Source organism: Neolamprologus brichardi, chromosome 20 (genome assembly GCF_056152115.1).
Source record: "Neolamprologus brichardi isolate AB-2024 chromosome 20, ASM5615211v1, whole genome shotgun sequence".
Lineage (NCBI taxonomy): Eukaryota > Metazoa > Chordata > Actinopteri > Cichliformes > Cichlidae > Neolamprologus > Neolamprologus brichardi.
In genome coordinates this window covers 7,219,395-7,234,488 of record NC_142123.1, presented here as the reverse complement: position 1 = coordinate 7,234,488, position 15,094 = coordinate 7,219,395, and the positions used below count along the sequence as shown (strand labels likewise).

At 39.9% G+C, this 15,094-nt stretch overlaps 1 protein-coding gene across 12 annotated transcripts in view; it reads right to left on the bottom strand.

The window, feature by feature from the left end:
- The window catches only part of ubr4 (ubiquitin protein ligase E3 component n-recognin 4), a 54,336-nt gene that overhangs the window by 11,989 nt on the left and 27,253 nt on the right, over positions 1 to 15,094 (bottom strand). For 5 of the 12 annotated variants that reach the window (XM_035905503.2, XM_035905508.2, XM_035905504.2 and 2 more), the window contains 39 exons: positions 14,773 to 14,931; positions 14,522 to 14,674; positions 14,123 to 14,350; positions 13,533 to 13,690; positions 13,258 to 13,432; positions 12,845 to 13,046; positions 12,355 to 12,518; positions 11,734 to 11,950; positions 11,315 to 11,531; positions 10,702 to 10,734; positions 10,370 to 10,433; positions 10,114 to 10,248; positions 9,809 to 9,983; positions 9,462 to 9,593; positions 9,130 to 9,251; positions 8,807 to 8,918; positions 8,511 to 8,641; positions 7,687 to 7,864; positions 7,153 to 7,257; positions 6,601 to 6,756; positions 6,047 to 6,215; positions 5,618 to 5,822; positions 5,422 to 5,535; positions 4,978 to 5,187; positions 4,743 to 4,892; positions 4,427 to 4,654; positions 4,107 to 4,185; positions 3,760 to 4,002; positions 3,410 to 3,578; positions 3,123 to 3,267; positions 2,753 to 2,838; positions 2,562 to 2,649; positions 2,052 to 2,245; positions 1,631 to 1,870; positions 1,403 to 1,541; positions 1,156 to 1,281; positions 901 to 1,029; positions 457 to 806; positions 130 to 220 (listed from right to left, as the gene is read on the bottom strand). In XM_035905503.2, the coding sequence (XP_035761396.2) occupies positions 130 to 220; positions 457 to 806; positions 901 to 1,029; positions 1,156 to 1,281; positions 1,403 to 1,541; positions 1,631 to 1,870; positions 2,052 to 2,245; positions 2,562 to 2,649; positions 2,753 to 2,838; positions 3,123 to 3,267; positions 3,410 to 3,578; positions 3,760 to 4,002; positions 4,107 to 4,185; positions 4,427 to 4,654; positions 4,743 to 4,892; positions 4,978 to 5,187; positions 5,422 to 5,535; positions 5,618 to 5,822; positions 6,047 to 6,215; positions 6,601 to 6,756; positions 7,153 to 7,257; positions 7,687 to 7,864; positions 8,511 to 8,641; positions 8,807 to 8,918; positions 9,130 to 9,251; positions 9,462 to 9,593; positions 9,809 to 9,983; positions 10,114 to 10,248; positions 10,370 to 10,433; positions 10,702 to 10,734; positions 11,315 to 11,531; positions 11,734 to 11,950; positions 12,355 to 12,518; positions 12,845 to 13,046; positions 13,258 to 13,432; positions 13,533 to 13,690; positions 14,123 to 14,350; positions 14,522 to 14,674; positions 14,773 to 14,931 (6,171 nt within the window). The remainder of the gene's footprint in view (positions 1 to 129; positions 221 to 456; positions 807 to 900; positions 1,030 to 1,155; positions 1,282 to 1,402; positions 1,542 to 1,630; positions 1,871 to 2,051; positions 2,246 to 2,561; positions 2,650 to 2,752; positions 2,839 to 3,122; positions 3,268 to 3,409; positions 3,579 to 3,759; positions 4,003 to 4,106; positions 4,186 to 4,426; positions 4,655 to 4,742; positions 4,893 to 4,977; positions 5,188 to 5,421; positions 5,536 to 5,617; positions 5,823 to 6,046; positions 6,216 to 6,600; positions 6,757 to 7,152; positions 7,258 to 7,686; positions 7,865 to 8,510; positions 8,642 to 8,806; positions 8,919 to 9,129; positions 9,252 to 9,461; positions 9,594 to 9,808; positions 9,984 to 10,113; positions 10,249 to 10,369; positions 10,434 to 10,701; positions 10,735 to 11,314; positions 11,532 to 11,733; positions 11,951 to 12,354; positions 12,519 to 12,844; positions 13,047 to 13,257; positions 13,433 to 13,532; positions 13,691 to 14,122; positions 14,351 to 14,521; positions 14,675 to 14,772; positions 14,932 to 15,094) is intronic. The other 7 variants (XM_006785442.3, XM_087834321.1, XM_006785444.3 and 4 more) reach the window with 5 other exon arrangements.

Below are 15,094 nucleotides of genomic sequence, written 5' to 3'. Positions count from 1 at the left end.
TAGTGTGTGTATTTTAAAATCTGATCTCTTTATAGTAAAGTTCATAGTCACAGCGACCCTGGAAAAAACCCCCACAAAAACAATGTTTCTTGGGTTTAAATTATTTTCAGTATGACCTCTGAGACCTACCAGATCAGGATTGGCCCAGTGACCTTTGAGGGCAGCTGACACCTTGGCAATGATCAGATCGTTCATCTGCTGAGTGGCTTCTGGGTGATCTCTGAAGCAAAAGATAGAGAGACAAGGGAAAAAAAACAAACATGTAAGGATATAGGAGACCAAATGACAATGGAACACCATTATACACAGTGTGTATTAACATAGAAAGTTAAAAAGCAAAAAGCTGAGATTTCAATGTTATCGTTCCAACAACTTACAATACTATCATTGCTTATATGTGGAACTGAAGTCAGGCAATTGATTGTCACATGAAAATATGTGAAGGAAAGGACATACCTAGTGAGGAGACAGACCAGCTGGCGCACCTCCTCCCTCATGGCTGCTGTACCGCGACGCAAGTTATACTCAAACAGCTCACGGATGAGACCCTGGAGGACTAGGATCTGCCGAAGGGCTGGATTGGTGGCCAGTGCGCGGAGCAGTGTGATGCAGTGACCTGTAACAGCTGAGGCACAGCCGTAACACTTGGTTGAGGATGTATGGCCGCAGCCCAGCACAGAGAGGGCACGGTACTGACTGGCGGTGAAGGTGGGCTGGTGGCTACTGCTGCTCCGAGATGACTTGGTGGCGGCCTCTCTCTGTTGTAGGTCATACTCCAAGAGCTCTTTACGAGATGCAAGCACTTTCTGTAAACAAAGAAGGAAGGGGCACAATTGTATGAGAGCAGGAAGACAACAAGGGTACAGATATCAGGAAAGTTAACTGCATTTTCTTCCTAACCTGTATAATCTTGGAGAGTTCATCAAATGAGGTCTTGCAATCTCCACTGTATTCCTGAGCCAGCTGCTGAATGTATCTGTTCACATTAGCAGAGGATGCACCAAGTCCTGCTCCTGCTCCAGTGTCATCCTGAAAGAAATAAAATACAAGAGAAAATACTATTAGAAAAACGTTATCTCTGCAGCATGTGCAGGTTGCATTAGTACAAGCTGTGCTTATTTAGGTCAAGTGCTCTTTCAGTCCCTCTTGACTGACCTGGGGCTTCTCAGGTGCTGCCTCATTGACTTTAGACAAGAGACTCTCCAACTGAGGCCGGTGACCCATCAGCTGGTGGTAGACCCGGTCAGCTTTGTCCAACAGGGTGTTAATGTTGGTCACAGCCTATGCAAAAAGGGACAAAACATTTTGTAGTCTGACTTTTAGGAATGGTAAGCCTATTTTTAACCAATTCCTTTAAATGCTTTTCTTGTCCTAGAAGAGGCTTCTTTTTTTTTTTTTTTACCTTTTTCCTGTCTTCCTCATTTTCAATAGGATCCACAGCACAGCATGGTTTAGCATACAACATGAAGTCAAATCGGGCATATTTGCAGAAACCACAGGCGTTGCACAGGAAGGGGTCTTTTTCGTCATAATTGATAGACCTGAAAAGTGTCAACCATATAGTAAAAATCCAATAAATCTAAAAGTGTCTTCAATTCTTTAAGAACCGCAGAGGAAACACGGGGCTCACCTGCACTTGTGGCACTGATACACATTTTCACCGCAGTTGCCACACACACCGGGGTTGGCCGGTACGGAAGCACTGCAGCGTGGACACTGCAGGGTCTCAGTGGAAGCCTGGTAGTTCTCGTAGAAATCGGAAAACTCAATCATCAAGTTGGAAGCGACGATAGGTAAGGGAAGGTCAATCTTCACTTCTGTTTGTCCCGGGGTGAGCTGAACTTTCTTGGCTTTGTGCCAACGAGCAGGCCTAAAAAAGAAAAATTAAAAAAAAAAGACAGTAAAGTTAAGAACTCCTAATTAATGCCAAAAAGGTAAATTAAAATGAAACCTCCGAGTTGATGCTACATCTTTGCACCTTAAAATTTCAGTATACCATAATAATATGAAAACTAAAAGCAAGAAAGAACAGCAGCTCTTTGCTGACATACTTATTCTTCAGCTCCACGATCGCCTGGACTGTCCTGTTGTTGTAATAGAGATTGATGGTGCGGACCATTTTGGTGCGTTTGAGGTCACCAATCTTCACTGTGACTTTGCTGATGGTGTGGCTACCAATGAGCTTGACAACCTGTTGTGTGGTCGTATAGCGGGTGTCTACTTTGATGGATGACAGTTTTATATTCTGGTGGATGAAAATAAAATAAAAATTAAAACTATGCTTAAAACAATACTGAGAACTGTTTATACCTACGTTTAGAGGATGTTTCTATCAACATAACTGTATTTCACCATTGTTTAACTAACCAGCTTTGTTACACAGTTAATACTAAGAGTTTTGCGTTTGGCAGTGGGTTTTCAAATTCTGAAACCAATACCATCTCTCTTTAAGCCTTCCCCTGTGAAATTTACTAGTATGTAAAAATTATTTTAATTAGCTTGACTGCCTGTGTACTTTTTAAAAAGAATATGCCTGTTCTGTGAGGGTGTGTTTCACTCACGGAGAAGGGAACTTCTGGATTGTTGCACACCAAGCAGGGGTCACTTTCCAGATAAAAGCCATCAAACTCCACTAATCCAGAGAGTGTGCTGCAGAAAAAACCCACATGTAATTTTATGTAGATGATGCCCAATAGTTGCATTCTCACTGTTATAAGATTGAATGTTTCGATTTCAGTATCTATCAACATACTTGTATATATTGGAGTTGGGGTGATTTGTCAGGATATGGTTCTGTGCTCTCAGGATTTCCACAGCCTTCTGGGAATACTCCTTCAGCTGGAGAAAAATACATAAATAAATAAGAGAAACAAAACAATTTCATCTTCTATCATAATGAACGTGGTGTCTATGGTCTGTAGAGACAAATAAAAACACAAGCATCAGGATATGAACCCTTGTGTAATACTTTAAGAACAAAAACTAACCGCTTAATTGTAAATACTGAATTATTCCTCTTTGAATTGATATAGAAAACAGCCAAACTATAATTTTATTAAAAAACTGCATGAAATACAGAAAAGTATTTTAAAAAAAGAAAAAAGAAAAGAAAAAAATCTAACCTTTTTCTCAGTTTGAGGGGTTTTGAGTGAGAAGTAACCAAGTAGGTCGACAAACTGGGCAGCTTTACGGCCATATGCAGGAAGCTCTGGCCAGATGGCCCAAGTCAGTTCAAGCAGCAGCTCCTGCTGAGATTTGCTAGAGTTCCTGTGGAAGTACAAACAATATCAGGTTGTCCACACATGTATTCAATTGTTAAAAAGTTATGCAATAAGCCTAAGCTTTTGTTAAATAGATTAATTTTTAGACCAAACTACCCAATGTACTAGGGTGTATGTTTCTACAATACCTGTAGATATGCAGCGCCAAGCAGTGGGCTTGCCAGCGCACAGCAGATGAGTTTGACTCCAGCAAGAAACAGCGTAGGAACTGAATCAGCGTCTCCTTGTCTGCAAATTTGTTAAGCTGACTGACCAGAGCCATACAAAGCTGATCCTCCTGGCTACCAACACCATCCCCTGTGGTCAGTCGACAAAATACAATTAAATTCAGGATAATCTCATCGACCAATCATTTTACACCACTTTTACATCTTGTTCAGGTTCAAAGGAGCACTGGAGCCCAGTTCAGTACCCAATATGTGCTTCTACGCTAGTTGATTTTATAAGAAGTACAACTAGTTATTTGTTATTTTCTCACCATCTTTTTCTTTCTCTTTGTCTTCTTTTTTGCTCTTTTTACTAGAAGACTTGCTCTGAGAGGACTGAGAGGCTCCTGTCTGTCCAGCACTACCAGACCCTCCGCCTGAGAATGAGGATGAGGTAGAGGAGGAGCTGGCCAGCACCTTGCTGCCACACAGAGCACAGGAGAGGAGTTGCAGCAAAACTGGGGAAACGCCCTCATCCACTAAGAAACTGACTTGGAGCAAGAAGTACAAGACAGCTGTATGGCAAAAAAAGAAAAGCAAAGACAGAGACATAAATAGTTAGTACTTGTGTAAAACATTTGTTGCTTCAAAAATAAATAAGTAATCACAAACAACTTACAGTCATCCTTCATGCAGAACTTCTGCCAGTTGATTGTCCTTTGAGTGGCAATTTCAGCACAAGCTTTCAGGTGTTCCATCTACAAAAATAAATAAAGCAATTTACAGCAAAGCATAGCAAAGAAAACTAAAAAAAACCCCATATATATAAACACAAAATAAAACAGATTCTAAAACCAATAAATTCAACACAGCACTGCAGCTTACTAAGACACAAAAAAGGATAAAAACACAAACAAACAAGTTCTAAGTAAACCTGTTTTATACATAATGGATCCAGAGTAATGCAGGAGTGGTACACTGTCTTATCAAGACACTCACCAGATTGATGAGTGTGTCATACTGTAGGGCTGAGCCAGATGAGGCAGTGACCACACCAGCCCGGAGGAAGATGCCCTGTTCCTCTAGAAGCTTTTTGATGCTGCGCACATGAGAGTCAAGAGTGTGCAGGTCTCGTAGCTGACGATATTTTTCCTTTGAGCCGCAAATGAACAGCAACAGTTTTCTGACTTGCCTCCTGACGAATGGTGTCTGTTGTATCATCAGATACTGGGAAAAATTGGGGGGGAAAAAATGAAGATATCAATTTCTCTCTTTTGGAAAGAAAAAAGAAAAAAACATTTATATGATGGCTTACTTCAGATAGATAGTAGAACCAGGAATGATCAAATACAGGAGGTGGGATACGTGGGTTGGCGTCAGCAATTTTCTTTATCTGATATGGCAGCCGAAGCACCATTTCAGTCAACAACTGGGAGTAGGCTTCAAACACATCAGCAGCATGCCCCTGATTGCAAAAACAATATATTGAGTTAATGTTAAAATTTGAGAGATATGAATAGTCTTTTCCATTTTTTATGTTGAGATCTTACCTTAACATATTGGCGAAGGAAGAAAGGACTCATGTCAGGGGGAGAGGAAGCTGTGTGTGTGCGGAGGAGCTGGCTGGCAGTCACTGGCTCTTCTTCACCCTGTTGGCTCTTCCAAAACTCCAGGAGTGACTTGAGCACTTGGAGGCAGTAGTCAATAGAACCCAGGCTGAGCAAGGCAGTTGCTGTGGCATTGGAAATGAGGGAGGATGACTAGAAGACAAAAAGAGGGAAAACAGCTGACTTCAAAATTCATGATGTACAAAGTATAATCAAGTTGTATGATAGCCATGAAACTGTGAGTTTCATGGCACAAGTTATGTTAATAATAATATGAAACTTGAGCAAAAATGAGATGTGATGAATGACTGCAATCAATTTTGAGCAGTTGTTGAGAGAGGTGCAAACCTGGCTACACACTACATAATGATTATAGTACAACTATACCTCAGAGGAAGATTTGGATCCAGACTTTGTTCGAGACATGAAGACACTAAGCAGCCTCATGATGACCAAATGAACTTCATTTATGGAACTACGCTCATTCTTCTTGGAAACATCCTGCGAAGATATAACACGATTCAGTAAAACAAAAATATTCTGACCCTGATACAAAATGAGGAAAGGACAAAACAGTAGTTACCTTCTTGTGCATGCCAAGCTCGGCAATGAGCTGTGCAAGCAGGTCATCCAAAGCACCTTTATCCTTTTCATCTTCACCGTCAAGGTCAGAGGTCAACATGAGGATAACTTGCATGTAAGGGATAGCTTGGACTCCACCTACATTGTGGAGCTGAGAAAGGTGCTGAAGCAAACGCTCCAGTAGCATAAGACGAACCATGTGCAACCTAATGAAAAACATAATGACATTTTTTACTGGTTAAACTATTAAGCATAAATCACTTTTCATGACAATGTAATAAAAACTAAATATTATTATCTGTCTTTCTTATGGTCATGTTGGTATCCATAGATACCATAGATAAATGAGTCTTCAGCACTTCACATGGCAGATGTTCATTATCATGGAGCCTTAAGTTAAACTAAAATAATCCAAATTCATGAATCTGACCTGTTGCTTGTGTGAATGTCTCCTTCAGTCTCTCCTTCACCTTCTGAGCCTTCACATTCCTGCTGGGCTGTGGTGGTACTAATGGCTCCAGTGCTGGAACTCACGCTGCCTGGACCAGCGGGGTGGCCTTCCACTGTTGTGTCTCCATATGCACTGCTGCGACCTGACACTATACAAATGCATGAATGAAAGCAACTAAGCAATATGGAAACCTGGTAATGTAACACAGGGAAGGATTAGGTTTTATTTTAAACTGAAGAGTCACGTTTGCCCCTCAGAACTTTAAAGCGCAACAAAATGAGGCATGGGAAAAGGGAAGGATAGGAAAGGTGACACACTATATTATAATCTGTAAACTTAGAGCTACCTTTCTCAGAAGGTTATTGGGAATTAGAGAAAATTAAAGTCTGAAGTTTAAAATCTAATACTTACTACAGGGCTGAAAAGAATTGGATATAGAAGTTCCTACATATTTGAGATACTACCACTAATTCGGGGCATGCATATATAATGTTTTTAATATTAAACTGGCCTGTTTTACTTAAATCACCCACCACTGTGCTCCCCTGCTACAGAGTCGATAGCAGAACCTCCACTCTCTGAGCCCACGCTGCCGCCGTGCTCAGCTGGGGAGGTCCGCAATGTGGAACCATCAGTAGCAGCTGTGCTGCCCTCATCATCTGATGCCGGGGCTGAAATCATAGCAATAGCTGTAACAGTAAATACACCGCGGTCATCTGGCCAGGATACATGATCTTGGTTTATACTTGTGCACCAACAATGCAAAGAGCATGCAGTACAATCAAAAATAAGTGCTACTGAACCCATTGTGACCAGTGTGGCATTAAATTATAGGGGTTAATTTGACATTGGCCAGCTTACAGATATGAGCAGTACAACTACATGCTGTATCACTGATGAGCTTATAAGCTTCAAGTTAGGATAAAATTATTTAATGATAATAATTTCCTTTTATTTAATTTAAAAATAAAAAGTTATTTTATTTTTGGAACTTTTAAAAAAAGGTTTGTTTAACTGACTTGCAACAGTGACTTTGCAAGCATTAAAAACTAGCTTCCGGTTGAGCATGAAGATGGTCTTATTACCTGATGCAGTGGTGTCTGACAGGGTGCCAGCATCAAGTGAAGAGGAGCTTGGGGCCTGGCCAGACAGGCCTAGACTCTGAAGCCCAAGAGCACTGCTGCTACTGCCTAAAAATGTCAAGAATTGTGTTTAAGGACAAACTTCTAGGAGTGCCCAAACTTCCATTAAAATGTGTCAGGGTGAAACATTAAGTTTTGCAGATCAGAACAATTCAAATAACGTAATCTGGGAAAAAAAAATTGCATTTTGTTAAATAACTTATGAGGGTTTAAATCACTCTGAAGGGTGGCAACTGATATAGCTACACACACACGCACACGCACACGCGCACACGCACACACACCAACACACACACACAGAACAAAAAAGCTTCAAAACAATTATGTAAAAGAAAAATTGTAAGGCTCTATGAATTTCAAGGTTTAAAGAAATTTAGAATAGTTTCAGCATAGACAGGAAAGACTGTAATGCTGAGTAGGACTAGTAATAAGTCACAGTCACACTAGTCACAAAATTGTTACTTTATTATTACTTACCCTGTTGATCCTGCTGCAGGCTTAGAGCAATTGCCAACTCTACCATGGTTTCATCATCTGCATCAGGAGGTATGTCAAGCATGGGGGGGAAACCTTCGGCTCCAGCAAGCAGAGCCTCGAGAGGAGATGGATTTCCATTGTTGACATTTTCTGCTGTCTCCAGGACCATAGACTCGGACTGTGAAGTACAAAAACAAGGCATGTTTTACCAAATTTTAACATGCATATGTAATTGATAGATAACTAAGATTTAAATTTGCAGATGGTCATACAAGCCAAAGAAAGGAATATAAGTGGCTTTTAAAAAATGTTACTCCAGTGTATATTTATTGTCTATGTAGTGTGAGCTCAGAAAAACAATTTAGTCATAATATAAATGAACAGAAGTGAATTACAAACTTTTTGACATCGTCAGAGCTAGTTAGTTACTTTAAATATATCTTTGTGATGTTACAACATTATACTCTGCATCCAGAATAATTCAAGAACAGGTAGATCATTTATACTTTTGCGATGTGTGTCTCTAAAACAGTCTAAAAAAATGCTAATCCAATGTCAGAAACAGCCTACAGCAGGGGTGTCCAACTCCAGGCCTCAAGGGCCGGTGTTCTGCAAGTTTTAGATCTCACTCTGGGTCAACACACTTGAATCATGATTAGTTCATTACCAGGTCTCTAGAGAACTTCAAGACATGTTGAGGAGGTAATTTAGCCATTTAAAACAGCTGTATTGGATCAAGGACACATCTAAAACCTTCAGGACACTGTCCCACGAGGCCTGGAGTTGGACACCCCTGGTCTACAGACTGCTGCTCTTTGTCTCACCACCATCTCAAAGTCGCTATGGTCCACTTCATTTTGTTCTTGGCTCTCCTGTCGACCCTCTTCTCCACCAGTCAACACTGATGACTGCATTTTGTCATCTGCATCGTCGTCGTCATCATCATCCTTGTCTCCTGATAAAGGAAATCAACCGCAAACATTTAGAGGATCCCTAAAGCCTTGTTAAAATGATAACTAATATGAGAAATCATATTTAATATTGCCCCCAAAAAACTATCAAATATTCATGTACATCTAGTAACATTCAATTAATACTTTGAATTAATTAATAAACATACCCATAGGTGTGTTGGAACGTGGGGGAGATGGAAGGGTCACATGGCGTCGCTTGTTTCTTGGTCTAAGCACTCTGATCAGAGCCTGCTTGCAAGAAAAGCTGACAGCAGTGTCCTGTGAATTGTTAAATATAGACTGGTTACCTCATGACTTTGACAGTGATCCATGCAAGAGCTCCTTCTAATTGCCTAAAATCTTTAATATAAGCATGCTGCCTATTATTACCCTTGTAAAGCCATGTAAAAACAAATCTACTGACAAGGTACAAACTACATTAGTTAAAAGACAAATAAAAATGACTGATCAATAAAACTGATATACTTACAGGACACAGTAACATCTGCATGTAGATTTTGGAGGCTACATTGACATAATCCAGCTCACATGTGCAGTATGCATGGATGATGTCTACCAAGGCATTTACTGTTGCTTCCACATGAGTTAGACCTTAAATTTAAAATAAATAACTCATTTCCAGACTAGGGTTTCAGAATAGAAGACAAATGTACTCGTGCTGTTGGGCATTACAATACGTGTAAATGGTTTACATAAGATTTAAGTAAATCAACATTACTCACAACACATATGTATAAATGCATATACATTTAACAATAAATGTTCTTGCAAAATGTTGGAGACCCACAGGGTGGAACTTACCAGGCAAGCAAGCAGGAGCAAGAAAGGCATTCTTTGGTTTTAGGGCATGGAGCTTCCAGAAGTTATTCATCAGTTGTGCAATAAAATTACAGTTCTCACTATCCACATGCTTTTGTCCATCCTCTGTCACCTCTGAGTTAGTAAGAGAAGAACACCAGTAAGTGTGAGAATTATAAGTCAGTAAACTTCCAAGCTGTTTCATTGTAAATGAAAAGTAAAAATTATCTTTTTCTGACTTTGACTCCAAATGACAAAAATCAAGTTTATTTGTTATATGCTCACACAAGAATACATATAAAACATTATATTCTATGCCAACATTCTTCATAACAAGAAAAGCTTCTTACCCGAGTCATGGTGCAATGATTTTGTTTCTGTGAAATGCACCAAGTTGTTGGGTCTCATGATCGCAATGGAGCGGGCAGTGATCACAAGTCTTTGGAAGACATCAGGGTCTAGCTCTTTCCCTTCCCGGCTGCAACTATTCAGACACTGCACAGCATTGCTCAGCAAGGACTGGTCCTGAAGAGAGCAGAGGGAGGGATAGTGGTTCGAGAGAGTATTAAGGTGTTTGGCTGTTAATGAAAATCAATACAACATTTTTCAGATTATAATGAGCTAAACATTGTATGAATTTGGCCTCTTTTATTACCTTGTGATTGTGGTAGGCAGTACGGCTTGTGTGCAGACTGGCAAGAAGCCCCTTTGTCTGCTGCTGCACACCTACAGGTGTTGGCATTGACAGAAGTAAAGTTGCCAACTCCAGTGCTGCAGCCTTGTTTTTCTCCTACAGAGTTGACATGAATTAAAAATGCATCCTGAACACAAGCATGTAGATAACAGGGATTCATTTATACAGAATTATGCTTTTAAAAGTCAATAAAAAAATAAAGTCTTCACAGGTTTACCTTTTCACTGGATGAACCAACTGCAAAACAGCTTTCCAAAGCTTCAAGGGAGCTGACCACCAACCTGAAATAGAGAAAGAACATCAATTCTGCATCTCCTGTGAATTATTCTTTAAATAACCAATCATACAGGGGGAAAAGCACTATTATTCTGCTGCTACTCTAAACGCCAAACAAAATTGAGTGCAAGAATAAATGTCAGGGGAAAAATGTTTCTGTTGCTGCACAGGTGTGGAAATGGTACATGGCATGTTCGGTTGCAGGCAAAGACAAACAAGCTGGCACACATGCACAAAACCATACAAACAAGCAGAGAAAAGGCAGTTACTAACCGGTCCAATGTTGATAAGGACTCAGTTTCACAACTTTTTATTGTAATTTTGGGAGCAAAAGAAAAAGAACAAAAATAAGTGTGAGGATCACGGAAAGAAACAAGTGGAAATAAATGATTCAGTTGAACAAAAGACACATGCAAGAAAAGATGATCACAAGAGCCATGCACTAAAACACACTAAAGAGAGCTCACTGCTACTGCTCAAATTTCAGGGTTGTGTCCAACAACCCATACTACACAGCTGTATTCAATACATGCTTATAAAATGTAGTATGAGTTAAAATAATTTTTAAAAAACATCACATCTATGGTAATATATGTAATGCGCTTTTCACAAAATATACATCTTCACAAAAAACTGAGGAACTGTAGATAAAACAATGTTTTAGAAAATATTTCGTTGTCAAATGAATGGACCAAAAAACAGTTATGATGAAACACTGAACCCGACAAATCTACCGAGAGGTTTTATATAAAGGTACTTAATAGATGATGGTCAAACTTGCTCATCAGTTCATTAGGAGTGGTTTATTCAACCCTGGGGATAAAAAAAGTGTGAATGCCAACAACTTGGGTTGACCTTTTCGCAGCCCAAATTGAAAAGCTCATACCTCTCTAATACAGTGCCACTAGTTGTAGTTGGGGTGGCTATGTCTCCATCAGAGGTCCCATTGCCCTGGTTGAGGCTGGGACTGCAGACATTGTTAACTGAGGCAGATGAGAAGTCTTCTGGTGGATCCTCAGGCCAGCCAAACTGCTCCTTGGTTTTTCCATAGATCTTAATTGAATCAAGCATGGTGACTCCAGCTGGGTCAACGGATGCTCCAACTTAAAAATTAACAAGACAGTGTATTAGAAGATCTATATAAACAGACTGCAGCATATGACCATATGACCAAATAATATGAACAGGTCAGCGCAAATGATTTAAACACGTGTATTGGAATATCAATACAGGTAACAAGAAAAACCATTAAGTAGTAAAAAAAACAAAAACAAACGTATAACCACTGCACAGTCTTGATCTTACTAAATATAGACAGCTTCTTGTCAGCCTGCAGGGCCTCCTCTCTCGTGAAGGGGAAGTCAAACCAGCGAGCTCTTGTCAGATTTATCTGCATGGTGCGTCCAAAGACCTCCACATAAGAAGGAGCCCTTTCAATGGCCTGGGTGCCCACCTGAACCCGCATGCCTGTCATCACCATTGAACTGTTGTTGTTTACTGCCTCTACAGTGAACCCTCCAGGCTAGGATGAAGGAAAAGAGAAAGGAAAGCAAAAAGAAACATGACATTTGTTATTTTACATCTTTTTTTCTAGACTACAGTTGAAAAACATGTTTAGAATAGGTGTCCTCACTGTTTTTATTTAAAGCAGGGTCACTTGGATTTAGACTGGACGTATACTAATGTACTCTGGTATAGTAAACTGCACAAATGTAGATGGCAAAGACAGCAAAGTCTCAACACAAGTGATGGCAGATAACATTAAATTACATTTACATAAAATTTAATTAACAAAGATCCCTCTGCTGCACCATGGTTATCAACTTAAGCACTGCTGACGCAGCAATAACCTGCATTACAAGAGAGAAGCAGAGCAATGTTTTTACACCTTTTCTAACACAGAACATTAAGGTAAAATGCCTCTACCTTTGTGTTGGCCACATACATCCCTGTGGAGTTGAGCCTGTGTTTGATCTGCTGTCCGTTGTAGACCTGCAGCAAATCATTACCCCCAAACTCCACCTCTGTCAGCTGCTGGTTGTGTTCAAAGAAATCCACAGGGAATGTCACCTGACTGGAAGTCCGGGTGGCTTAAAGTAAAATCATTACATTCAAATTAGCTCCCCAAAATTTTAGATTAGTTGCTTTTATTATTGTGTATGTCTGGCTACATGGAGAATGAACACAAGAAACATGATCTGAAAATGTGAATGAATTACACTTTGAATTTTAAGAAAAATTTAAAATAGGCAAACTTAAATCAGAAAACATAAGGGCATTTATGGAAAAGGTTACAAATTGGTGTCATCAGTAACATATCAGCAAATATTAAGTAAGCAATAAACAGGTTAGTACAAGCTGTCCATTCATCATACATAACTGGCATTTACAAAATAGCCATTGTCCACAAACTTACTGGCAGCAGCGGCCTTGCGCTTGCGGACTGGCTTCATGATGCTTATGCCACAGCTGGGCTGCAATGAGGGCTGGAGCCAGTAGGAGGTGTTGTCCACATTTGCCATGTAGATTCGCAAGCTGCCATCCTCACATAGAAGAATCATGGTAGTGCGCTGCTGCTCATTACTGGCAGTGTGTCGGATAGCTACCATATCTTGAATCTGACAGAAACAGACAAATAAATGTTAACCTTAGAAAACAGTAAAATTAGTTAAACTCACGGGAAATAACTTTGCTTAGTAAACAAGACAACCGGAAAAGATTTGTGTTTATACAGTTTTGTACTCCAAAATGGAATTTCCTTTTTTTCTCCAATTACTGTTTTCATGGTATCCTAACCAGTTTCATGTCACAATAGTAAATGGTATTTACCTTAGCTTTGGCTGGCAGGGTTTTAATCTCTTGGATGAGGAAGGTGTCAGGTTTGACCATGATAACCAGAGGTATGCCTGTTGTCTGTTGCACACAGCACACAAGGCCTGGATGGTTCATGACCTCAGACCACTGGCACAGTGCAGGAGACATCTTACTGCTGCCACCATTGGAGCTTTAAAGACAAAAATGGAAAAAAATATTTGTGTTCATAATTTTCTTTTGCAGTTACGATTATATTTGATAGGCTTTTACAGACTATTTTATTGTGTTACCCTTTCACATTGATGGCAAAGAGCCTCTGCACATCAGTTGTGCTGCGGCTCACTGTGGCAGCGAATGACTTCCCCTGGCTGTAGCTGAAGAAAAGCATCTGAAGGACATGGGAGTAATAGACAGAAACACCACCGCCAGCTACCTGTCCATTGCTATCCTGTGTTTACAAAGAAAGAATTTACCTCAAAACCGCTTTCTTTAATGTAGTTTCAAAAACACCTGAACACTGAATAAAGGTATGATGTACACATCAACCAAACATTCCCCCAAAAGAAATGAGAGCTGAAAAGTATGACAGAAACACTGTAGACCAGGGGTGTCAAACTCATTTTACATCGTGGGCCACATACAGCCCACTTTTACTTTAAGCAGGCCGGACCAGTGAAACTCCCCTTTTTGTCAGTGTAAAGAAGTTACAAAATTAGCCTGTAGCCCCCACCCCTGATATTTCTATAGCAGAAAGTGAAAAACAGAAACATTTCTATTCTGGGCCGAATGTGGCCCGAAGGTTGTACATTTGACACCCCTGTTGGAGACCATTAAGACAGCAACCATGTCACAACATCAACTCATGTCAAATCCTAGTTACCTTCAAGTCTTCGTGGGTTATCTCCAATACATTTGTAACATAAAAAGGGCCATGCTGAGCACTGCTAGATTCATCCATGACCTGGGTGTACATGTAACCTGCTGATGACATGATGACAATAATGTTCTTCCCCTCTTCATTGAAAAGGAATGTAGCATCACGAATCTTGGAACTTGGGAGCAGGAAATAGTACATTGGACTCAAGGCATCCACTGACAAGTCATAGATCTGTTTTCCAAAGGGAACAAACATTAAAAGGCAGTATTAAGCAATCTTTTGTTTTCCTAGGGCAGAAAGGTATATGTATAGTATCTATGGTTGTTTTCATAAAGAAATTGCAGAAACAAAATCAATTATGTTGCTTTAAGTACAAAATATGTTTATTATGTTAATATATACCTTGACAAAGTCAGCAGTGATGATGGCAAGTTCAGTCTGTGAGCCTGGTAACCAGATAGCTTTGATGATAAAGTTGCCAGTGGCCAGTTGTGGATGCAACACCAGGTGGTCAGACACAGAACCTGTGCTGCTGAAAGTTAGTACATGGCAGTCCTGGGAAGAGATGAAAGGAAAAAAAACAAGATAGTTAAATTTAACAAATTCCTACAGCAACTGTTCATTTGTTTTACAAGAAGCAGCTCGTTTCTGACCTTAAGGCCACACACAGCCAGGTAATCTTCATTACAGGGGTTTCCTGTGAGACTAAGGACAGTGAATGGGACTGGGGCTGAAGCCAAACGGGTCAGTGTCAACTTCCTTTTGCTTGAGTCAGCTTGTTTCAGGAGAGTAGACAGCTGAAGGACTGTTATCTGTCAGATGGGAGATGGAGAAAAAGTCAGGTTGAGACATTTTAACAGTGAAAACACAGATTTCCCTATCTGTTCTTATTTCATAATTTGCAAAGTATCTTGATGACATATAAAACAACTTAAAGAAAACTTAAAGAAAAAAGTCAAAGAGAAAAAACACATA